Source organism: Pelodiscus sinensis, chromosome 1 (assembly GCF_049634645.1).
Source record: "Pelodiscus sinensis isolate JC-2024 chromosome 1, ASM4963464v1, whole genome shotgun sequence".
Classification (NCBI taxonomy): Eukaryota; Metazoa; Chordata; order Testudines; family Trionychidae; genus Pelodiscus; species Pelodiscus sinensis.
The window spans coordinates 278782163-278804878 of record NC_134711.1 but is presented as its reverse complement, the minus strand read 5'-3'; the positions used below and the strand labels follow the sequence as shown (position 1 = coordinate 278804878).

Genomic DNA, 22716 nt, shown 5'->3' with positions numbered 1-22716 from the left:
AACAAACAAACCAACCTAGACAAACACAAGCTCAGCACACCGCAAATAATTCCCCCACACACAAACACACACTCCAGACAGCCACTTACCACAAGGGTCCCGTTTTAACTCCTCTTTTACCTGGAGAACTCCCTCTCCAAACTCTCTGTTGGCTGTTCCTGTTTGCAAGTCTGTTAAAAAGTTAAACCTAATATATATTTTCACTGTTACTTACTCTGCATAGAGAGACATCCTATCGGAACTCCTAAGCTCTATCTCAGCTCTGAGAAGAGAGTGGGACCTAGCGGGTTACAGCAGAGGTTCTATGTAACAACATCAGAATGGCACACTGAGTCAGACCAAAGGTCCGTCTAGCCCAGTATGCCATCTTCTGACAGTAATCAATGTCCAGTGATACAGAGAGTATGAACATAACTATTACATGATTCATCCCATCAGTGGCTGTCACCCATTTCCAACTTCTGGCAAACAGAGGTGATATCAAAGCACTGAGGCACTTAAGTTCATGAATATATATATTTCTTTTGGGAACCCCATTATAGTTTTCACCTTCCTAACATCCTCTAGCAATGAGTTCCACAGGTTGTCTAGGAAGAAATATTTTTGTTTTAAATCTACTGCCTATTAATTTTATTAAGTGGCTCTTAGTTCTTGTGTTATTTCAAGGAATAAATATCACTTCCTTATTCAATGATTTTGAAGACCTCTGTCATATCTTCCCCATACTGAGAAGTCCCAGTTTTTTTAATCTCTTCTCATTTGAAATGGGTTCAGTACTCCTAATAATTTCCATGTACCTTTTTTAAATCCAATATATCTATTTTGAGATGGGGTGATCAAATCTGCACACAGTATTTGATATGTGGGGAGGGAGGGAGGGATAGATAGAATGAGAATACCATATTCTGCTAGGTATTATTTTATTGTCATTAAACATAGCTGTCTGAAAAGATTTGCTCTATCTACAATGAATCCATGATCTCTTAATTGATGGGTTCAGCTAGTTTAGACTCATTTCATATGTCTATTTGGGGGTTATATTTTGGCATGTGATCACTCCACATTTATCAGCAATTAATTTCATCTGACACTGTGTTGCCCATTCACCCAGTTTTATTAAATCTCTTTGTAGCTCTTGGCAGTCTGCTTTTCATTTAGTTATGTTACATACAATCTGTATCATCTGCCAATTTTGTCAGCTCACTCTTTCCCAGATCTAGAATGTGTTGGGCAGTACAGACCCAAGGGGATATCTCTCTCCATTCTCACCATTTATTCCCTTAGTTTCCTATCTTTTGACTGGAATATCTGAATGGACTAGGGATTATCTAATGATCCTTAGTTTACATTAATGACAAGCCTTTTGTTATTTTCATCCCTCTGCCTCTATTAAACTCTCTGGGGCAAATGATGTGCTGTTCCTAGCTTCCAAATTCATCACATATCACACTCAAGCTGTAATGCAGTTAACAGTTTTATCTGGAGCTAGAATAAGTTGACCCCTGGTATAAAATTCAGGGTAGGAGCTGAAGCCCTTTAACCTTCCCCACCCCACGCTCCTCCCCCCCCCCCCCCAAAAAGTCATCCTCTCACAAACTTAGTTTGTAGGCAACTGTGTTTGAATGAATTGGAAACACAAACATCACCACTAACAGAAGATCTTTCCCAAGTAGTAGAAAGAAGGACATTTATGTGTACAAGCACTGGTAGCTTAATGCTGTATCTGTGTGGCTGGCAGACCAACCGCAAACAACATTGTCTTTCATAGACTCATAAAATCCTAGGGCTCGAAGAGACATCAGTAGGTCATCAAGTCCAGGCCCCTGCCCAAAGCAGGACTAATCCCAACTGAAACAGCCAGAATTTAAAAATCTCTAGGGATTTCCACCTCCCTAGGTAAGCCATGCCAGTTCTTCACCACCCTCTTAGGGAAATGGTTGGGTGTTAGCAAAAATGTAGACCTCCCCCACTATAACTTAAGACCATTGCCTCTTGTTCTGCCATCCGTCACTACTGAGGACAGCCTCTCTCCATCCTCTTTGGAACCTCCCTTCAGGAAGTTGAAGGCTGCTATCAGATCCCCCCTTACTCGTCTCTTCTTCCGACTAAATAAGCCCAAATGCCTCAGCCATGTGCTCCAGCCCCCCTAATCATTTTGGTTGCCCACCACTGAATCTTCTCTAATGCATCCATATCCTCTGTGTAGTGGGGGGCCCAGAACTGGATGCAATACTACAGACGTGGCCTCACCAGTGCTGAGTAAAGGGGAATAATAACTTCTCTAGATCTGCAAAAAGCACATTACATCAATGCAAAAGGCCATGTTTTCCAAAAAGCTCAAATGTACTTTCAGTAATACTCTTAGTCCAGACTGGAGCTCTAACAGAAGGGGGGAGGGAGGGGAGACTGATTGTTTTAAGTCTCCCACAAGGTCTCTCACTGACCTAGAATCTAGAAGCATGCCCATCAACTCTACTAATTAAGCATGAACAAACGGTTGATTTGTCTTAAGGTATCTTGAGTCCCAAGGAAGACAAAAGATCAATTAGGACCTCTTGCCCACTGCAAGCCACAGAACCTCACACAGCTTGGTGGCAGTAGGCCTATAATCTCTGTGTTACTGAAATTCTCAAGCCTTGATTTAACAATTTTAAGTTAAAGAATCTATTTATTCTAGTTCAAACCCACAAGTGATCCATGTTCCTTACTGCAAAGGAACCAAGAGGATGTCTCCAGTCTGACATGGGGAAAAATGCTTTCCCAACCATAAATACAATGATCAGTTAGACTCTGAGCATGTGGACAAAACCCACCATCCACACACCTGTGAAAAAATTCTCTTTAGCACTGTTTCCCAAATGGTGTTCCGTGGAACCCCAGGGTGCCACTAAGTGAAAATAAGGCTTCTGCGAGAAAAATCCATTACAACAACATTTTATTATTGAAAAAAATAATTAATATTTAAGCATTTATGAATTTTATTAACAATTTTCATATGTGTTTGCCACCATACATGTCCCTGTATAATGCCAGCTTAGCCAGAGAGTGGGGACAATGATGTCACTACTCAGCACTGATGTCCATAGATTAGACTTATTAGGGATTCCGCAAAATTCTTGAGTTTAAAAGGGTTCCATGGCCAAATAAAGCTGGGGAACACTGCTCTTTAGAAATGGAGAGCACCATCCATCCAGTCTCTAGTCATTCAACATACTTGCTAACACATGAGGGTAAGCAATACACCATTGTAGAAAACTTCACCACCCTTCCCACTCTATTAGCTATCAAGTACAATCTTAAAACTACTAAGATTGTTAGCCCCTACTATTCCTCTTGGAATGCTGTTCCAGAACTTCACTCCTCTGATTGCTAGAACCCTGACTAATTTCAACCCTAAACTTGTTGGATAATTTATATCCATTTGTTCTTGTACCAACTTAAATAACCCCTTTCCCTTTCTCCATTTATTGATAGCAATCCTATCACCCCTCAGTCTCTATTTTGCTACACTAAGCAAGTCAAGTCTCTCATAAGGTAGGTTCTCCATTCCTCTAGTCACCCTGATAGCCCTTCTCTTCATGTGTCACAATTTGAGGTCAGGTTTCTTACACCTAGGAAACCAGAACTGCACACTGAATTCCAGGTGAGGTCTCACCAGTGCCTTGTACAAACACATCCTATCTCTAACAGAAATACCTTGCCTAAAGTGCAACTGCCATTCTTCAGATGCTTGATTCCCCACATTCTTGACATCTAACAAAGTAGCTTTCCATACTAATTCATCCACCTTGCATTGTTTCTAGACTTTCAGCTTTTTCTTACTCAGCTGTTCATATGCTTGTTCATCCAGTTTGATATGCAACCCTTCCCTATAACTATTTGCCTCTTGCTTGGGATGCAAGTTTCAGAAAATTTCAGCAACTTTTACTTAAATAACTCCAAACTTCTTCCCCATTCATATTTTAGGATTGAATAACTAGTCTTACTGTACTTTAAAAAAGTTTTTCCTGCTGGACCACAGAGTGACGACATGTGCCACTCTATCCTCTGCAGCCCCCCTCCTCTTCCCAATGTTCTATGGGAGCCGTGAGCCATGCAGCCTGCTCCATTCTTCAACCTGCCCCAGTGATCCTGGGACAGCAGGGAGGCACAAGCTGTGTGGCTCTCAGGGGATGCAGCTCCCCCCTCCCACAGTGCTCCAGGGAGAGGCCCCACGGCTGCCCTCCTTTGCCCTCTCCCCCTCCCCCATGACCCTCTATCGGCTCCACACTATATGGGCTGGGGTTTAAACCCTCCCCCTCCAGCCAACTCCACACCACATGGGCTGGCGGTTAACTCTTCCCCCACATGCCACCGGCCCCTGAGCGTCCCTTTGGCAACCACCATGTGGGTTGGGGCTGCCGGAAGTTAAACTGAAACGTGTGGCTCCTCTGCAGGGGAGAAGAAGCATGCAGGAGCTCGAGAGCTCAGGTGATGGGGCGGGAGGATGCATGGGAGCCTTGGGGACTCAGGTAAGGGGCAGAGGGGCGCATGGAAGCTGCGTGATCTCTCAGGGGTTTGGGAAGGCATGCACAGGGCGAGGGGGAACCATGCAACCTTCAAGGGCTTGGGAGCTGCAGAGCCTTGCAGAGGCTCAGGTGAGGGGAAGGGGATGAGCAGGACGTGTGTGATGTCACCAGTGATCTGGAGAGCAGGGGGCACAAGAGACGCACGGCCTCTCCCCTCTGCAGTGCAGAGCCCTATATCCTCCCCCCTCATGGCCAGAAGGAGAGGGCAGGGCGCCGTACACGGTTCCTCCTCACCACCAGCGGGCAAGAGCCAGGCCAGCCTCAATCTGTCCCAACACTCAGCTCTCCTCCCCCCTAGTGTCTGGAAGGGGGAACACTGGGACAAAACAGGGCTGCTACACCTCAACTTAGCCCTCGGTGGTAGCTGGGTGAGAGCCGGAGCTGCTACCCCTAGAAAAGGAGACTGGCGAGTGTAGTGAGCAGGGGGCACCGACCCCTTGATGCCTTAACTTTTAAAGTTTCCATTTTTTAAATCAAGGGGCCCTAGCTGCCAACCTTTTTTGATTAATTATCCATTTAAACTGAACTGAAATTAACTCAAGGAAGAACAATCTCAGTTCTAGTCTTGTGCTATGAAAATCTGATGCTTCCCATAGCATTTAAAGATGGAAATATGTAAGTATGCATCCTTCCACTTGAGAGTGACAAACTACAGACAGAGGCTCACAAGCCTGATAGATATTTCCAGGGCTCAACAAACCGTTGAATCTACTCACCCATGGCAAGTAGATTTCAGCCGGTCACTCCATGCGCCCCATTCACCAGCACTTCACACATGCGCGGTGCCGGTCTGGCGCATGCGCGGTGCTGGCGAGTAGCTCTCACCGGGGTTTGTCAAGCCCTGGCTATTTTTATATACAGATTTATGGTCAAACAGCCAAAAGAGCTATTATGCCATCTATAATGACTTCCTATATATCACAGACCATAAAATTTCACCCCAGACACCCCCTGCTAACTCCAGTACAGTAACTCCTCACTTATCCTTAGTGTTATGTTCCTGAAAAATACAACTTTAAGCAAAATATTTTTAAACTAATCCAGTTTTCCCATAAGAATCAAATGTAAAGGGGGTACGGATTAGGTTCCAAGGAAATATTTTGAGACAGACAAAAGGCATTATATACATTAGCAATGTATATTTTATACCAACAAAATAATACTACTTTCAGCAATGATGATTGCAAAACTTGGTCGAGGCGAATGGAGTCAAAGGGTGGATTATCTAGGTGCTCCTCTTGCTAATGCTTCTGAATTTAAAAAAAAAAAAAACCTAGAGATTGCTGGTTTGCTTTCCCTTTTCTTGATAAATTTCTTGTATCAAGTCATTATGTTATCAATTCCTCTACACAATTTGTAGTTGCATTCCCTGTCAGGATAATCTTCACTAATGACTTGCAAGCCAGGTTCAATTATTTGGAAAGCTTCAGACAGATATTTGGCAATCATATTTCAATGGGTTGGTTCTTTTACTTCTTTGCCATCTTCTTCCACTGCTCATATTACCTTAGCAGTTAATGGAGCACCCATTCATAGGATGTTAAACAAAAAAAGTACAAGCTAATATTTAGCACTATTTTATCAAGCCTTCCTTCCCTAGCTGGTTAACCCAATTTTTTCCACACCTCAAATGTGATTACTACATCTATTATGAGGTTTGTTTCAGACAACAATACTAGTTACCCAAATGAAGCAGTGGTAATTGGTACCAAGTGCTGCAATTTCAAAACCAATGAACAACGCTGAGATTTTTACTGGATGCATTTAGACATATCAAACCAGTAACGGTTTTCCCAGTTGAGTTGGATTTTATCAGTTATATTTTTGCTTTTCAGTCAAACTGGCTGTATTAAAAACAGTTTAATGCCAGTTTCTACCAGCACTGAAGCTAAGCTAATGTTAAAGTTCCGGAAATACTGGGTTAGTCACCAAACACAGCAGAAGCAAAATTTAAATAGTCTTACCATATCATCTGTCAGTGTCTTGATATTTAAATGCTGTAAATTAAGAAAAAAAGTCATGTCACTACCTTGCATTATAAATAACAGTCATTTTATTTCAGTGGATTTTAAGAAAAGATCTCCAAAAAAAGCAAGAATTCAGTGTGATTGAATCCTTAAAACTATTTTAATAAAAACTCATTTGAAATTAGTATCTAACAAGGAACCATGTTAGTATTTCTAACTAGGTTTCTGGGACTTCAGGGGGGATTTGCTTCCTTGGGTGAGGGTATTTTTCATGGTGCTGCTGCCTTAGAATTGGCAACAAATCATTTGAGAGAAAGAACTATTTATATTTCCCAATATCAAACAAAACTGTATTTACCAGAGTTTCTTGACTGAAAAGCAAGTAAAGGCAATACCATACTAGTACCACCTAATTCGATTTAGGGGCTTTATTCCGGAATCCCGTTTCACTGCCGCATGGAGATGCAGGCAGTTATTTCGGGCTAGTCAATTTCTAAAATGGCGACTGGCCAGGAACATGCAAATCAAGCACGGGATATTTAAATCCCGGGATTGATTTGCAATTCCCGTCGCCCACATTAGCCTCCCTAGATGGATCTAGGGGGCTAGTGCAGATGTACCCTAAGGGAGGAAGACTCAGTCCCGGCTTGCGCCAGGTCCAGGAGCTACCTCCCAGCTGCAGCTTAAATGTAGTAAGAGTAGAAGGAGCTAGGCTTCCTGGCCTTCAAACTACAGAGCTGCAGCATGGGTAGGTCCTGAACCCGGTATGAGCTGGGACTGAGCAAGCCTGGCTCAGTCCCAGCTCACTCCAGGTCCAGCATCCTTTTTCCATATGGGTTCCCCCCAGGGAACTGGGACCCTCCGCAGACAGGTGCTGCTGCTAGAACCGCCTCTGTTCCAGCCAACTCGACAGCCACAGATAATGGGCTGACAGCATACGGAGCAGCCCCTGCCCTCAGCAAGCCTGGGCCCACTGAGGGCACTGATAGAGCCAGAGATGGTGCCGGGGGGAGGGGAAGAACAGCAGCTTTTAATCCAGCTGCCCCCAACTCCAACTCCTGCTCTCCCCCCCCCCACCCCCAACCTTGCTGCTTCTGATACACTGACAGCAAGGGGGAGGGGCAGGAATGTGAATAGTCAACTCCGCAACTACACCCTTATACCCGTACTTCCCACTACTCTCTGAACTTAGAGACAGCACATGGACACGCACCCCCACATGTACCATTTTCCTCACATTCACTCTCTGAACACATACTAATCTGTCTCTCTCCCACATATACTCCTATCACACCCTCTCTCCCCTCCACACTTCAGTGGAAAAGTGGCTGGCAATCTAATAGTATGCCTATGGAACAAGCAGATTGAGAAACCTGCTTCATGTAATATTTTATGTGCCTCATGTGGCACTGCAAACCCTTCCCAAAGCACCCTGCAGCTAAGTGTACAGCAGGATAGCTACTCACAGCACACTGCAAGACCTGCTAGTGTAGACGCACTCTTCTGACTCCAAGCATAGCAAGGATATATAATAGAAGTTTAATTGAAGCAGAGTATTTCTATGACAAAAAACTCTGAAGTGTACACTAAGTTTGAGTTTTTACTGACCAAGAAAAAGCATTTTTTAGTCAAGATTTTTAGTGGACAGAAAAGGTAACGAAAGGACATTCATTAGTTAGGTTATGTCTACACTACAAAGAAAAGTCGGAAAATGATATGCAAATTGCGAACTGCAATTTTCCCCTTTTCTTCCTAAACAGGCTTTTCCAATATTTGGCCTATCTACACAGGGCCAAACATCGGGAAAAAACCCTTTTTCAGAACATGCCTTCTTCGTCGTAAGACAAGTTTGACAGGGATGCCGACAAAACATGTCCGCTTTTCCAACTTCTTTCTGGAAAAGCGGACGCGTTCCTTGGACGTGGCAGAGCTTTTCCGGAATACCTCCAAGAAAAGCTCTGTAGTCTAGACGTACCCTAGGTCTCTTCCTCTGCAAGGTAGTATACTGCAACAGACGATGCTGCCCAACATACTGTTAGATAGTTGTTTGCTCATGGTCATGTGCTTGTCAATTGTGGTTGTGGGGTTTTCATAAATTAATCCTAGGTTCCCTTTCTTTTTTAATAAAAGTTTTCTTTTGTAAGCCACAGACTCAATACTTGCAAATGGGTAAGTGCCGCTTCTTAGAGTGGCCTTTATGTGTTGAAATATCCCCCAGACTTCTCTCGAGTACCCCTAAGGGTACTCGAACCACTGTCTGAGAAACACTGCTAAATATAAACAATTGTATCACACTTTGAAATTGAACAAATTTAATGTGCAAGTCACTGACATCAAATTAAACTTCATAATGCTTGTCTTTTTTAAAAGCATTGCATTCAAATTGCTCTATACTACAAGCAACCTGCTTGGGTTTTTCACCCAATAGTGAAAAGAGCTAACTACTAAGGAAACATTACACTCCACCTGGAACTATTATTCGCACCAGGGATAGACAGATACATTACTTGTGCTCAACTAGCATGGTGGAAATAGTGTAGCTCAAAATAACAGGGATGGCAGCTCAATCTAGCCATCTGAGTACAAACCTGCCTTGACCCACTCAATATGTACTTAAGTGGCTATTCTAGGCCACTACCTCTTATCTACACAGCTGTTTTCAGAACACCTGCTTATGTCTGCCTACCTAGGAAGCAAACTCCTGGCTGCAAGAGTTAAAAAGCACTGGGTTATCTTGTTCACCATCCACGCAACCAAGGGCTGCATAATCCCTAGATTACAGGAGCAGGAAGTAACATTCTGAGGTCAGAAGGGATCAGCCTGGCAAAGAACCAGAAACTGAGGCTGAGCAGAAACTTGATGCAAGAAGCCTGGGAACTGGCTATGGATGACAAGCTGAATAGCAGGCAGCCAGAGAGCTGAGACACAGTCAGAAAAGTAGCCTTATTGGTAGGGATGTAAGCAACTATTCGACTGTCCGATAAGCAAAAGCTTTTTGAATAGTTGACTAGTCCCTCAACTAGTCGTTTCTCTCCAACTCTTGCTGTCTCTATCAGAAGCGGCAAGAGAGGGGAGCACGAGCTGCAGGGAGCTGGCTTAAAAGCCAGTTCCACCAGAACTATCTCTGCAGGGGGGCAGAGGAAGCTGGGTAGTAGCAAGAACTGGGCACAAGCCAGGAATCAGCTGATTCCCAACTTGCATCCAGTCTCAGACACTGCTCTTCTGCTTTTTACATGTATTGAAGAGCCTACCAGCTATTAATACATTTAAAAGGCAGAGACACAGCGGGGTTAGCTCCTGGAACCAGGAGCTAACCCTGCTGCAGTTCCCATGCTTATCAACTAGTCAATGGAAAATCCATCAACTAGTCAATTAATTGATTAAACTGAATTTAACATCCCTACTTATTGGTGGCATAGCATATGTGGGATAACTCAACATATAGACAGCAGATGAGTGTGGAAATACATACTATTATCCTGGACTGCCCCTAAGTACTTTATTAGGAATTGTTCATTGACTGTTTTAACTACTAGAAAAAGTTATCTTGGGTATGTCTGTAGCTTTTATTTCTAGCAACACTTAAAAGGAAAATGGAGAATTCTTGCTACGGTCCTGGGCTGAATCCCAAACTCTGATCAAGGGTACTCAGTACTGTACTGCAAAGCTCCATTCTCTTGAGTCATGCAACTCCACCAACATTTCTTTAAAAATCAATGACTCACCATAAGTTCACTAAGTTTTCATTAGTGAGCAGTAAACTGTTACCATGACTAAGATCATATGAACAGTTAAAATTAATTCATGAAAGAGTAAATTGTAAAATGCTCTTTTACAACTACTAAAGCATTAAATTTACTAAATTAAAATGTGTGGGAGATCAGTTGAAAACTGAGTACTTATTAATTCAAGAAAGAAAGATAAATAACTGTCTCACAAAAGAAAAAATCCAGTCCAAAAATATACTCATCAAGACACACAATCTGCTGTCTTTCCTTTCCATGACAATAAAGATAGTACAGGTTGAACCTCCCAAATCCAGGACTCTATGGTACGGCAACATCCGTGATCCAGCAGGGCCACACATGTTGCTGGACCAAAGAGCCATGGAGATAGAGAGCGGGAGCCAGCCAGGAGAACGCAGGGCTGGGGAGCCCCGGCTAAGTCAGCGGTGGCTGGGGAGCCCCAGCTAAATCAGCGATGGCTGGGGAGCCCCCGACATCCACAGGGCCAGGAAGAGGTGATGCAGTAGTTTGCATGTCAACATTAAAATTCATCTGCCATTTGATCATCTAATTTTTTAAATGCTTTTGAAGCTCTTCACAGTTTGCTGTGGACTCAACTATATGGAGCAGTTTTGTATCATCTGCAACTTTTGCCACCTCATAGGATTACCCTGTCTCCAGATCATTTATGAATATGTTGAAAAGGATTGGTTCCAGTATAGACCCCTGCTGGATGCCATTATTTTATTCCTACCCTATAAAGTAATTTATTTTGAAAAACAAAATTGGTTTGACGCTCAGTAACTATAGAATAAAATCTACTAACTTAAAAAAAAACCACTCTTCCTCGCTAGCAAAAATCTACTGCATAGAGTATCGACAAAAATTTAGCAGTTATGCCAATGTGGTAGACATGCGTAACATCCCACATGGACACTATTATTCCAGTACTTTTATTAGTTTAATTAGGTTAGCTGAAACATCTTTTCAAACAATATGAACTAAAACAGAAAAAATACACTCAGACTAAAATAAGAATACCTGGGGTGTTAGATGTACTGGTGTAACAATGTTGATTTATAAACACACTTTAGGGTTTAGCAAAAACAAAACTATGCTTTGAAGACCGCACCTTTCTAGGCAACAGAAGATGATGTCGTTCCTAAATAGACATATGTAGCCCAGATGACAACGTTCCTCTTCTGCTATCAGATTTTGGCATTAAGTTTGGTCTAGCTGAACTCCCTCCTAAATTACCCATTACACAACCTTCCAAGCACCACTTCGGATTTCTTACGTTTTCCATGAACAACCAGCAGCTCCCGAAGCTTTCTGACTCAGTACATCAGAAGCACTGGTTTTGAGTTTGCGACAGCAAAGCCATTTACAGGAACGCAGGGGTCCCCAATACAAGACACCCTTTGCAACATACAATATTTGAAAAAGAAGGCGAGTAACGTCAAGCGCTGTTCGGAGCCAGTCCCCCCCCGACACCTCCAAACTGTGACCACACCCACTCGCTCGGGTGAGCGCTAATTAGCAGCCCGAAAAGCAAGAGCAAGAACAAGCCCGGCCCCGCCCGGCCCCGAGGAGCGAGCATTGGCAAAGAGCTGCGAAGCAAGCGCAGGGCCGGGCGATGCCGGCTCCGGGATCGGGAGGCGGGAAGGGCCGCGCCACACTTACGAATTTGGGTTTCCTCCCCTCCGCCTCCTCGGCGCCGGGCCGGCTCCCTGCCCCGGGCGGCGCCCTCCTGCGGAGCAGCTTGTTCTCTCGGCTCCCCCGGGCAAGCGGCGGCGGCGGCGAGGAGTCGCTGTAGCGCTGCCGCGACTCCATGGCGAGGGGCGCGGAGCCCGCCTCGCTCGTTGTCCCTCGGCCCGCCCGGCGGGTGCCTGCGATTACAGCGGCTTAGCTGGGCGGCGCAGGGTCAAGCAGCCGCCGGCCCGGGGATTTAGCCGGGAAGCTCCTGTAATCCCGGCCGCGTCCAGCTGCTCGCTCTGCGCCGGCGAAGGAAAATCCCGTTGCACCACAAACGGCTCCAGCGTCCCTCCCAGGTGCAGGAAGGCGTCCGCGTCCGAATTGTCCCGCCACAGGCACTCCCGCCCCGCCTCTGGCGAACCAACCAATCCGGAACCGCGGCCGTTCAAACCTGTCTCTCTATTGGCCGAAACTTCCGTTAATCTCCAGCGAGTCAGCTGTGCGCTAGGCGAGGGAAAACTACAAGCGGTCCGCTTTGAGGCGGCCCAGCCAGACTACATATCCCGAAAAGCAATGCGGAGAGAGCTCGGCGGGTGATGGGCATTGTATTCTGGGAACTGTAGTCGTTCTAGGGGAGCTGCCTTTGCCTGGAGCATGTCGTTAGGGCTGAGAAAGGAGGTGTACCAGGTGTACATGGGGCGGGTAACCGAGGCTGAGCGCTCTGAGCTGTGGACTGTTATTAATTTACTGCTTGGACAAGTCACCTTATGAAAAAAGTGGAGTCCTGTGGCACCTGAGAGACTAAAATATAGGAGATCATGAGTTTTCATGGGGAGAATCGGCTTCATCAGATGACTTGGAATGGAAATAAGAGAACCCAAGATTTTACATGTATATAAAACAACATAAGTACCTAGCAAGTGTAGGATCCTATTAATTAGGCTAATTAAGTGGGCTGGATGTGTCCCATACATAGCTTTTGACATGGAAATACAGATATTAAATGCAGGCTAAATTAGCATTGTAATACACTAACCAGTTAATGTCTTCAAGCCCATGTCAAATCTGAATGATGAATTCCAGTTTTGCAGACTCTCTGTAAGTGGTTAATGAAATTCCTTCGTAGAAGAATGGCTACTTTTAAATCCATAATTGAGTGACCAGACAAATAAACATGTTGACCCACGCAGGTTTATGTGTGTTACCATTTCTGATGTCTGATTTCAGAATTGTTTAGCTGCTTCAGAAAAGTGGATGTGAAATTAAGTTAAATATATGTCCATGTGTGCTGTCAACAAGGGAATTAGTATAGATAAAACCTTATAGCCCATTTCACTCCTGTTGTGTTCATCATCACAAAACTCCTTGCACGTTGTCAGAGCAGCTCCCTCAATTGACTGGATAGTATTAATTTCTGCTATATGCTTTTATTCTTGTATGCTGCCAGACAGGTACAGTGTTGTATGCTGCGTAGAGTGACATCATTTTAGTTGGAATGGTGAATGTTCCTTCTCTAAGAAGCTGTCCCTCAAATGTTTCACACAAAATAAAAACATAAAACTATTCAATTTTAACTCGAGGGCTAACTTTCAAAAATGGAACGCTAACAGGCTATTAACTACTGGAGATTTATTGCAGGACATGATGCTAATGAACTTTGAAGGGCTCAATTAAATTTGATCTACTTGTTCAGTGTTTCTGTATGTACAAGTTTGACATTTCCCAGATTCTATTACTAAAAGAGAAACTTTACTGTGGGACAAGAACTGATTAGGCTGCATACAGTAGGCTAACCAAATGAGCTACTACCGCAATAATTATAATCAGGGCACGACAATCTATTGAATCTACTCGCCCGTGGCGAGTAGATTTCAGCCCTGCGCCCTGTTTACTGGCGGCGTGCACATGCGCAATGCGGCTCTTGCGCATGTGCAATGCGGGGCTGGCGAGCAGCTTTTGTCGCGGTTTGTCAAGCCCTGATTATAATTATATACTAAAATTCTATACACTGGGCTCCATATTTTAACAATCCTCTTAAGAATAATAGCACTTACTGATCTGAGACCTATCATTATTACTATGCATTTCACTATTTTCTTTTAAATATTGAACAAGTATTTAGGTCTATATTTCAGATGTTAAGTGTGATTTTTCAGTTCTCCGTCCTAATACATTATTGTGAAGCTGTCATCATCAGCTTTCCCTCTAACTTGCATGGAAGCACAACTTCACAGGTTATTAATCAGCCCCACCTAGTCAGAGGCTCAGGACTCCATGTATGGAGCTGACTGACTGGGCAGGGCTGATTAATCACCTGTGAAGTTGTGCTGCTATGTAGCTTAGAGGGCCTATTGGTTATCATAACAAAAGACTAACAGTGAGATGACAAATTTTGTTCTAAGATTATTTACAAGGAGAACAAGGTGAATTGTAAAGTGACAACATTGGTATGTTAGTGGAGAAACTGTAAGAAAGTTTGTCAAGATCTAACAAAGCAAATTACCAGATGAGGTTACTTCATTAGAATGCACTGCAAAAAGTGGGATGGCTAAACTGATGGTTATTCCAATATTTATATTTACCAAGCCAGCACAAACACATTCTCCCTTATTGGTTAATCAAAAGTGTAAACAATGCAGTTCTCTTAAAGTACCCAGCATCAGGCTTCTAACTGGACACCCAACTCAGATACAGTTCTACCAATCACAGAGGATTGGCCACATTACCTTAGATCAATGAATATTTCAGACCTTATCCCAAATACAGGCTTATAGTCAATTCTTATTAACTAGACTAAAATTTATTTTAAAATAGAAGAGAGATCAATATGCATACAGACATGAGTTCCATTCTTCAGGTTCAGTTACACAGAGTGCTTGAGTTTGATAGTTGCAGATGGACCTTTTCAGATTAGTCCAAAGTTAAGTCAATTGTATGAATACAAGGACCTTCTGTGATTATGGTTTGCAACTTTCCCTATGAGCATTCAAGCAGATATGAGATGAAAAAAAAGGATCCTGTCCACAAGGATTGCACCTTTGCAGCAGCCTGTTCACCTGGGTTAACACAATAGGCTTTTGATATAACATTCTGTCTCCAAACTATTAGCACAAAGTAATTTATCCATTAAACATTTCATATACAATTTACCGCAATCTTCCAAGACATAAGAACATTAATACAACGCTAACCAAGTTTCATCATAAACAGGGCTCGCCGAACCGCGATGAGCCCCACTCGCCAGCCACGCTGTCCGGCGATCTGCGCATGTGCAGATCGTTCTGCACATGCACAGATAGTTCTACGCATGCGCAGATTGCCCGAACCCAGCTCTTCCAGGTTACAATCTACTCGCCTGCGGCGAGTAGATTGTATTATTTATCGAGCCCTGATCATAAATGTTAATATTCACTTCTGATCTTGAATCAAAGCTATAATAACAGACGTAGATTGTTTGCTCACATCATAAGACCTGAGCAAATATCAGTCATTCTAGTGCTCTAACAATGCAAGTTTGCATTTCAAAGTTTTACTCTGATTTACACAAGTTCCTAACAAGTTCTTAAGAGCCAACCCTAGGTCAGTCAGCCTATGAAATGGTTAACCCTTTCTGTTCATGTGCCACATTTGAATCAGATGTCTAATATTTTAATTTGATGTTTTTGCACCAGTAGATTAATTTCATTGTTGAAAAAATACAAAGTAATAGATATCAAAATAAATTAATTCTGTATTTGTATCTACATCCTCAGTATTTTATAACAAATAGCAGTAAAAGGCACAAGTTTCCTTTGGTTCTATTATGTGATCTAAAATACTGAAGTTACCTATACTTATGTAATTGTCTTCTTTTTTGTTCATCTTGAATACAATAAAAATAAAACCTAATTAAAACCCCAAAATATTTGCAATCACTTGCTCTGAAATAATTTGACTTGCTTAAATGCAAAAAAAAAAAAAATGTCAAGGAAACAACACAGGCCTTGGTCCCTCAATTTGTTCTATGCAGATAGAATCCTACAGCCAGGTGATCCTAGAGCAGTCAATGGGGTATATATGTAAAATTCCACCACATGTATCCTTTTGCAGGATTTCGATCATGAAAGTGTCTTATGGAAGAATAGGTTAATTTATAATAGGAGTTACAACCAAAATTATTATATGAATGTGTGAAGCATTTATGCTTTGCTAGGTTTCTCTAGAGATTTTTACTGTAAATTCAGATTAGAATTCTTCATGGGGAGTATAATTAGCACAACACTGTTTAATGTCATGCTTAATGATTTTCCAGAATGTTTTGATTAGAAAATTAATCTGCCTATGTAAGGCAGATGACAGAGCTGTTCAAATAGAGCCCTTTTAATTGCACAGTTGTAGAATCCAATGGTTGCATCAGTGGATCAAAGTACTGTATACCTTGCTACCCAACACTTCGCCTGCTGTGGACCATGCTGAGTAGCAGATGCATTCAAGTGTACCTGGGTAATAAAACCAGCACATCCTGTACCTGTAGATACATTTCTGTATTAATCATAAATCTCTGTATTAATCATTTTCAAATGAGTGTGGATCATCTTCATATAATCTCTGTATTAAGTTTTTAACTTTGTATCAAGTCCTTTTATATAGAAACTTTTCATATAGAACAGGGGTGGCTCTCGCTAGTTCGGAGTTGCATGCCTGGACTGCTTACTGCCGCTCTACAGACGCGCCCCAGTGCCTGGAAGGAGAAGCACATGGCTGCGGCAGGAATTGGGTTAGAGTGGGGAGGAAGGGCTGGAGGTGCCTGGCTCTGGGGGAGAGGGAGGGCATTGGGTTAGTGTAGGGAGGCACCGACAGGGGCTGCCCTCAGTATTCGATTTAGAGATCTATACTACACCTGTTAAATTGAATGCTAGAAGATCGACTTCTCATAAATGTAGACATACCCTTATGAAACTATTCTCCATGAAATTATCTGATTCTCTTTTGGACCCAGTTATACTTTTTGCCTTTACAACATCTCTTCCACAGGCTGAATGTGTGTTGTGAGAAGACATGGTTCCTTATGTTTATCTCAGATCTGCTGTCTATTAAATTTCATTTGGTGACTCTGTTATTTGACTGCCACTGCACGCTGAGCAGATATTTTCAGAGCACTATCCACAATGACTCCAAGAGGTCTTTCTTGAGTGATAACAGCTTATTGTACCACATAGTTTTGTATGTGTCTTTGGGATTACATTTTCCAGTGTGCATTACTTGGCATATATCAATATTAAATTTTCCTGATCTATTCACTAACATTTCTGGCTAGACTTTACATTTAATGAGTAACAGAAGAAGCTCCAGAGTGAGTATCTCCTGTGTACTTTTTAAATAGAATTTATGTTCCCATGCTAAAGTTAAGGATATGAGCAAAACCACAGATAGGAAGGTAAATTATCTTCATTAAACATGTGCAATTAAATTTTTTGGAATAACTTAACACATAGAGAGATTTTTATATTAACATCATTTAACATCATTACAGCATTTAACATCAACATAATTTTAATTAACTAACATTGCAGCTGTAGAAACATGATATACCTTCTTCAGGACTCTTGACTGTTAAAAAAATAAAATTATATTGGAAATCAAATGGACCTTTATGAGGACATAAGAAATATAATTTGTTACACAACTGAGGACATTCTTGTTATGCGAAGTGTAGATTTGTACTGTAATTATGAGCCAAATTCATCCGTGACTTAAGTCTACTAAAAGTCACTGGGATAAGTTGACTGGTATAGTAAATTATAAATTGGTAAGTGGATCTAACAGGCCACAATGTTCATAATTCTAGACTGAGTCTGAGATTCTCAAATGACACTAAAGGATTTAAAGGCTCATATGCCATACGCTCTGTCCTTATAATATTAACTGCCCATGATAATGAATTTTATAAATGCCAAAAGAAAATAAACTGATTTCCTGAAGAAAATTCTCAGTGAGTTAAATGTCCACAGAAGCAGATTCCTTTGGAGGATCAGGCAAGGACTTCTCAGTGTATGTACTGTAATGTAAGGTGCTTGATGTAAAATAATTACCTTTCTTTACTCCTTGATAGTGACAGAAAGCTGCTTCTTTCTGGTGTAATTCAGTAATTTCTTGTGATTGCTTTTGGCTATTTGCTCTTCAAATTTCCATACCTTTCCTAATTTCTCTCTTTCATTTTTATCTATTTCTTTTTCATTTTCATCTCTTTTAATCCACTAGTCTAAAATTTAGAATTTCAATTTTATATGATCCTTTCCACTAACCTTAACTGACCTTGGACACTATCACTTCAGCCTGGTCTACATTAGGACTTTACTCCAAAATTAGCCTACCACGGTCGATTATCCTAAGTGATGAGTCTATGCAACCAAACCTGTTATTCCACAATCAGGGGCCACGGAATTTGAACCTTGTAATTCTTCTTTTCCTGAGGAATAATGCTATTCCCAACCTTGTATGACTGAAATAATGGTAGTATAGATGCTCCAGTGCCACTAATTCAACCTAACTGGCCTCCCACAGATGTCCGCTCTGACTATTCTGGCCACATCTTGTATCTGCAAGGTGTGCCTCCCTCCTACAAATGTCTAGAAGTCCCAGGAACTGAAGGAGTAAAGGCACACACAGGGAATGCAGGGACCCCTTGTAGAGAGGCATGGGGGAGAGTCTTAGAATTGGCCTTGCATAAAACTGTCCTTCAAGCCCCTTGCTGTGCTCTCCTTATGACACTGGTATCTGGTGGCTCAAACTCTCTGGCTAGGTGTTCTGCTTCAGACCATCCCCTCCCACCTCCGCCCCGACAGAAGTGTCTCCCCCTTGTTTTTACACAGGTTGTGAAGCTCACAACAGGCCACCACCATAAAGGGGATTTTGTACTCACTGAGTTCCAGGCTGGTGAGGATACTCCTTTAAAATGCCTGAACTTACATTCTACTACCATCTACACCTGCTCAGCCTGGTGTTGAACTCCTTCTCGGTGGGGTCCAGGCTGCCCATGTAGGGCTTCATGAGCCAGGGGAGCAAAGAGTAGTCTGTGTCACCCAGGATCACAGTGGGCATGTTCACCTCTCTGACTCTATCTGGGAGTGGGTGAGTGCTGGTGTGCATCTCTTTGAAGAGGCAGGAGTTCCAAAAGATGCATGCGTCATACGACTTTTCCAACCATTTGTCATTGATGTCAATGAAATGTCCCTTCTGATCCACGAGCGCCTGCAGCACATGGAGAGTACCCCTTATGGCTGTTGTACTCTGAGGCCCAATGGTTGGGGGCCAGGATGGGGATGTGTATTCTATCTATGACACACCCACTCTTCCCCAGCAGTTGGGAAAGCCTATTTTGGCAAAGCCATCCACAATGCTGTCTGTGTTGCCCAGAGTGATGATCCTCCATAGCAGGATGTGGTTAATGGTCATGGCTACTTATACGAGCACAGTCCTGACTGTGGATTTCCCTACTCTGAACTGATTCCCCACTGAGAGATAGCAGTTTGGTGTGGCAAGCTTCCAGAGGGCAATAGCCACACACTTCTACACAGGGATGGCAGTTCTCAGTCGGGCGTTCTGTTGCTTGAAGGCAGGTGAGCTACTCACAGAGTTCAAGGAAGGTGGCCTTGTGCATGTGGAAGTTGGGCAGCTACTGCTGATCATCCCATCACTTTATGATGATGCGGTCCCACCAGTCCAAGCACATCTCTGTCAACCAGAAGTGTCATTTGACTGTGTCCAGGGGACTGAGAGGCGTACACAGTAGCAGGAGCTCCAGGACTTGTCTGAGAAGGGCCTATGAGCCACACCGGGTTTCTCCTCCTTGTCCTCATCCAGATCCTGTTGGAGCAACATGTGGGCACTGTCGATATACTGCATCATGAGATGAGAACCATGGGCACAACAAGATGTGCGCTCACTGTGAGGGGGAAGGAAATAGAGGAGTGCCTTGTGAGTGTGGAGAGGAGCCCTGTTAGCACCTGTCACAGTTTTCTGGACCAAGTGGACACTGGAGGTATCCGCCATCCTGCTGCACTCCCTAGAGTGCTTCCTGGGGCTCTGAGTCCAAGGCAGGCTTCATGAATGTGGATGCGCTACTTTGAAGCAAATTCAATTCTGCCCCCTAATGAGGACATGGACCTTTGACTTCTCAAAATTGGGTGCCCAGAAGTTGAACTTAGTAAATCTGAAATAATCACATGATGTAGCAAGTCCCTCGTGATCAACTATAATTAGTCCTTGAAGCACCTCTTGTGTTATTTAGAACTATTGTGATGTATGTACACTCCGTCCCATATGGGCATGGTTAGGAGGTGCAGGGACACCTCTATGAGGTGGCCTCCAGGTCTCACAAGCCTTTCAATCCAAGGCCTAGGGCAAAAGCACCATTGCACCATTGCCCCAGGGCAGCATGGCCTAATGTCCAGTACTGAAACCTTTTGCTCCAGGGCAGTGTGGCCTAATAGCCAGAGCCACTAAGGACTGCCAACAAAGGAGGCTAGTTGCCCCAGAAGGAGGGTCCTGAACCAGGGTCCTGGCAGGGGCAGAACAGAGTACCACTGGCTCAGCAGGGAATTCCACCAAAACACACTGAGCTAACACGAGTGGGAGGTACCACTCGCTCACCCTCCTTGGGTTCCTTCCTACCATAATCAGCGATGCATCTGTCCAAGAAGTCCCAGGATCTGCAGGTTCCTCTGTGAGGCCTGCTCCCTGGTTCCCCATCAGCCATGGAAGCTTAGTCTAAGCCACTGGGTCCTCAGCCCTGCAGAGTGGGTCTGTGGCTGGTTCTCAGCAGGAGCTTCCTCCATACATGCTCCCTCCCCATCATTCCTTGCAGACTAAGCTGAGCTGTTTTCAAGCATGCTCAGCAGGAGTGCAGGGGTGGAACTTCCTCTGCCCACATTGTGGTATTAACCCTTTCCGGCCCAGTGCAGGGTATGCTCACTCCATCACAAGGACAAAATGGAAAATTACCTTTCCTCCCGTGAAAAACTAATTTCAGGCATTGGAAATTATTTCACTAAAGTGAAATATGATCAATATCTTTTTGTCCCCTTTAACACTGTAGACTCGGTAACCTGATTCTTTATTGCCTTGTTCTTTGCACACAAAGTGAATGCAAAAATGCTACCATTTTGGTGTAATGCAATTTCCTTATCTTCTTTCATGTGACATTTCTGGAATTTACTGCTGTCATCACTTTCAGTGCAGCTAGGTTCTAGGTAGCTACTTGAGTGTAATTTTTGTAAATGTGAGTCTATGAAATTAGCAAGCTTTTTCTGGTTCATTTGCTTTCCCCAGATGATAATGCTGATATTTCAGTCTGAGGATTTAAAGTGCTTTCATCTGTTAAGTGTTGTTATCCCCATTTTACTCATGGGTAAATTCCTCAAGCTTTTTGAGTCTCTTCTCATAAGGCAGGTTTTCCATTCCTCTGATCATCCTAGTATCCTTTCTCTGCAGTGTTACAGTTTGAATGCATCTTTCTAATAATTCCTCTGAATTAATTAACACAAAAATTACCGTATCATCCTCAAACATTGAAACTCTGAATCAGAATTCTTTCAAACCATTCTGCACCACCTTTTGCACTAGACTTTATTAATCTGAAAATGTGAGGCAGGGTTTCTTCCAGAAGTATTAGTAGTATGGACTTTTAGTTCCTTCTATCCCTTTTGCTGCAGTCTAGTGCAAATGTTGACAATTTAATAATTTGTGATTTAAAAACAGTTCAGAAGTGCTGATTTATCAGTTGAAGAGTTATTTTTGTTTCTCAAGGACCATGATGGAACTGTTCAAATGTCAGTTGTGGGAGAGATATCAACTAGAGATAGATGCAAAAAACAGAACTTCATTGCCCTTACTTGCTCGCTCAACTTTTCATGCTGAATCTCTGTCCTAATCTACATGGGAGAATTTGACCAGAACAGAACCATTCCAGAAGAGCTTCCTATGTAGACACTTTATTTTGGAATTATTACTCTGCTTTGCAATTATATAGGTTAAGTGCAAAAGACAGGGACATATCTATATAAAGGTGATCTCTTAACCTATGTCCACTGTATTTACTATATAATAAATGTATGACTACCCAGACAAACTGATCTGCAATGTCTAATACATCTAGACATAAAGATAATACTATGCTTATTCTATAATCCAATCATATTTCACTTGTCGTCTTTGTGCCTGTTGTAATTTCCATTCAATAGTGCTTGTGGGGATATAGTTGTCAGATTATTTTTAGATGTGATTGAAGTAGAAAAAAATTGACCTGTATTTCTAAAAATGAACTCTGCTATTGTACTGTTGTTTGTTCCAAACTTGAAGGTGATGTAAATCACATTCATACAGCTTCTCTCTCATTTATTTGAATCATGTCTTTGCAAATATTAGTGATTTTAAGTGCCACAGTAATCTAATATGTCATTGTTCAACAAAGTTTGGAAAGTCACTTGATTTTACTTTGTTTGCAAATGACAGTTATTCTTGACTTCCAGTAATATTTTGAAGCATGACCCAAACCTTTTAGTAACTATATGTTAGCTGGACAATAAAAAATGAAATGCAGAAGTGTCCCTGGTCCACATAACATAACACTGTCAACATTCATGAGAAGCAAATAAGGTCTATTTTGAAAATCCTAATTTGAGTTCTGTGTACTCTATATATTGTGAACCAGATGTTCAGAACTTGATTGTTGTTGCTAAGAACTTGATTGTTTCTTGTGCTGAATACTAACAGGAGATTGTA

The 22716-nt window shown here is 42.6% G+C and overlaps 1 protein-coding gene across 3 annotated transcripts in view; it reads right to left on the bottom strand.

The window, feature by feature from the left end:
- Positions 1 to 12482, bottom strand: part of DIAPH3 (diaphanous related formin 3) — a 456179-nt gene extending 443697 nt beyond the window's left edge. The window contains exons 1-2 of one of the 3 annotated variants that reach the window (XM_075918922.1): positions 11944 to 12482; positions 6533 to 6565 (exon numbers count right to left, since the gene is read on the bottom strand). In XM_075918922.1, coding sequence (XP_075775037.1) covers positions 6533 to 6565; positions 11944 to 12093 — 183 coding nt within the window. In that variant the 5' untranslated portion in view covers positions 12094 to 12482. The remainder of the gene's footprint in view (positions 1 to 6532; positions 6566 to 11943) is intronic. The other 2 variants (XM_006113561.4, XM_075918921.1) reach the window with 2 other exon arrangements.
- Positions 12483 to 22716: the final 10234 nt, after the last annotated feature.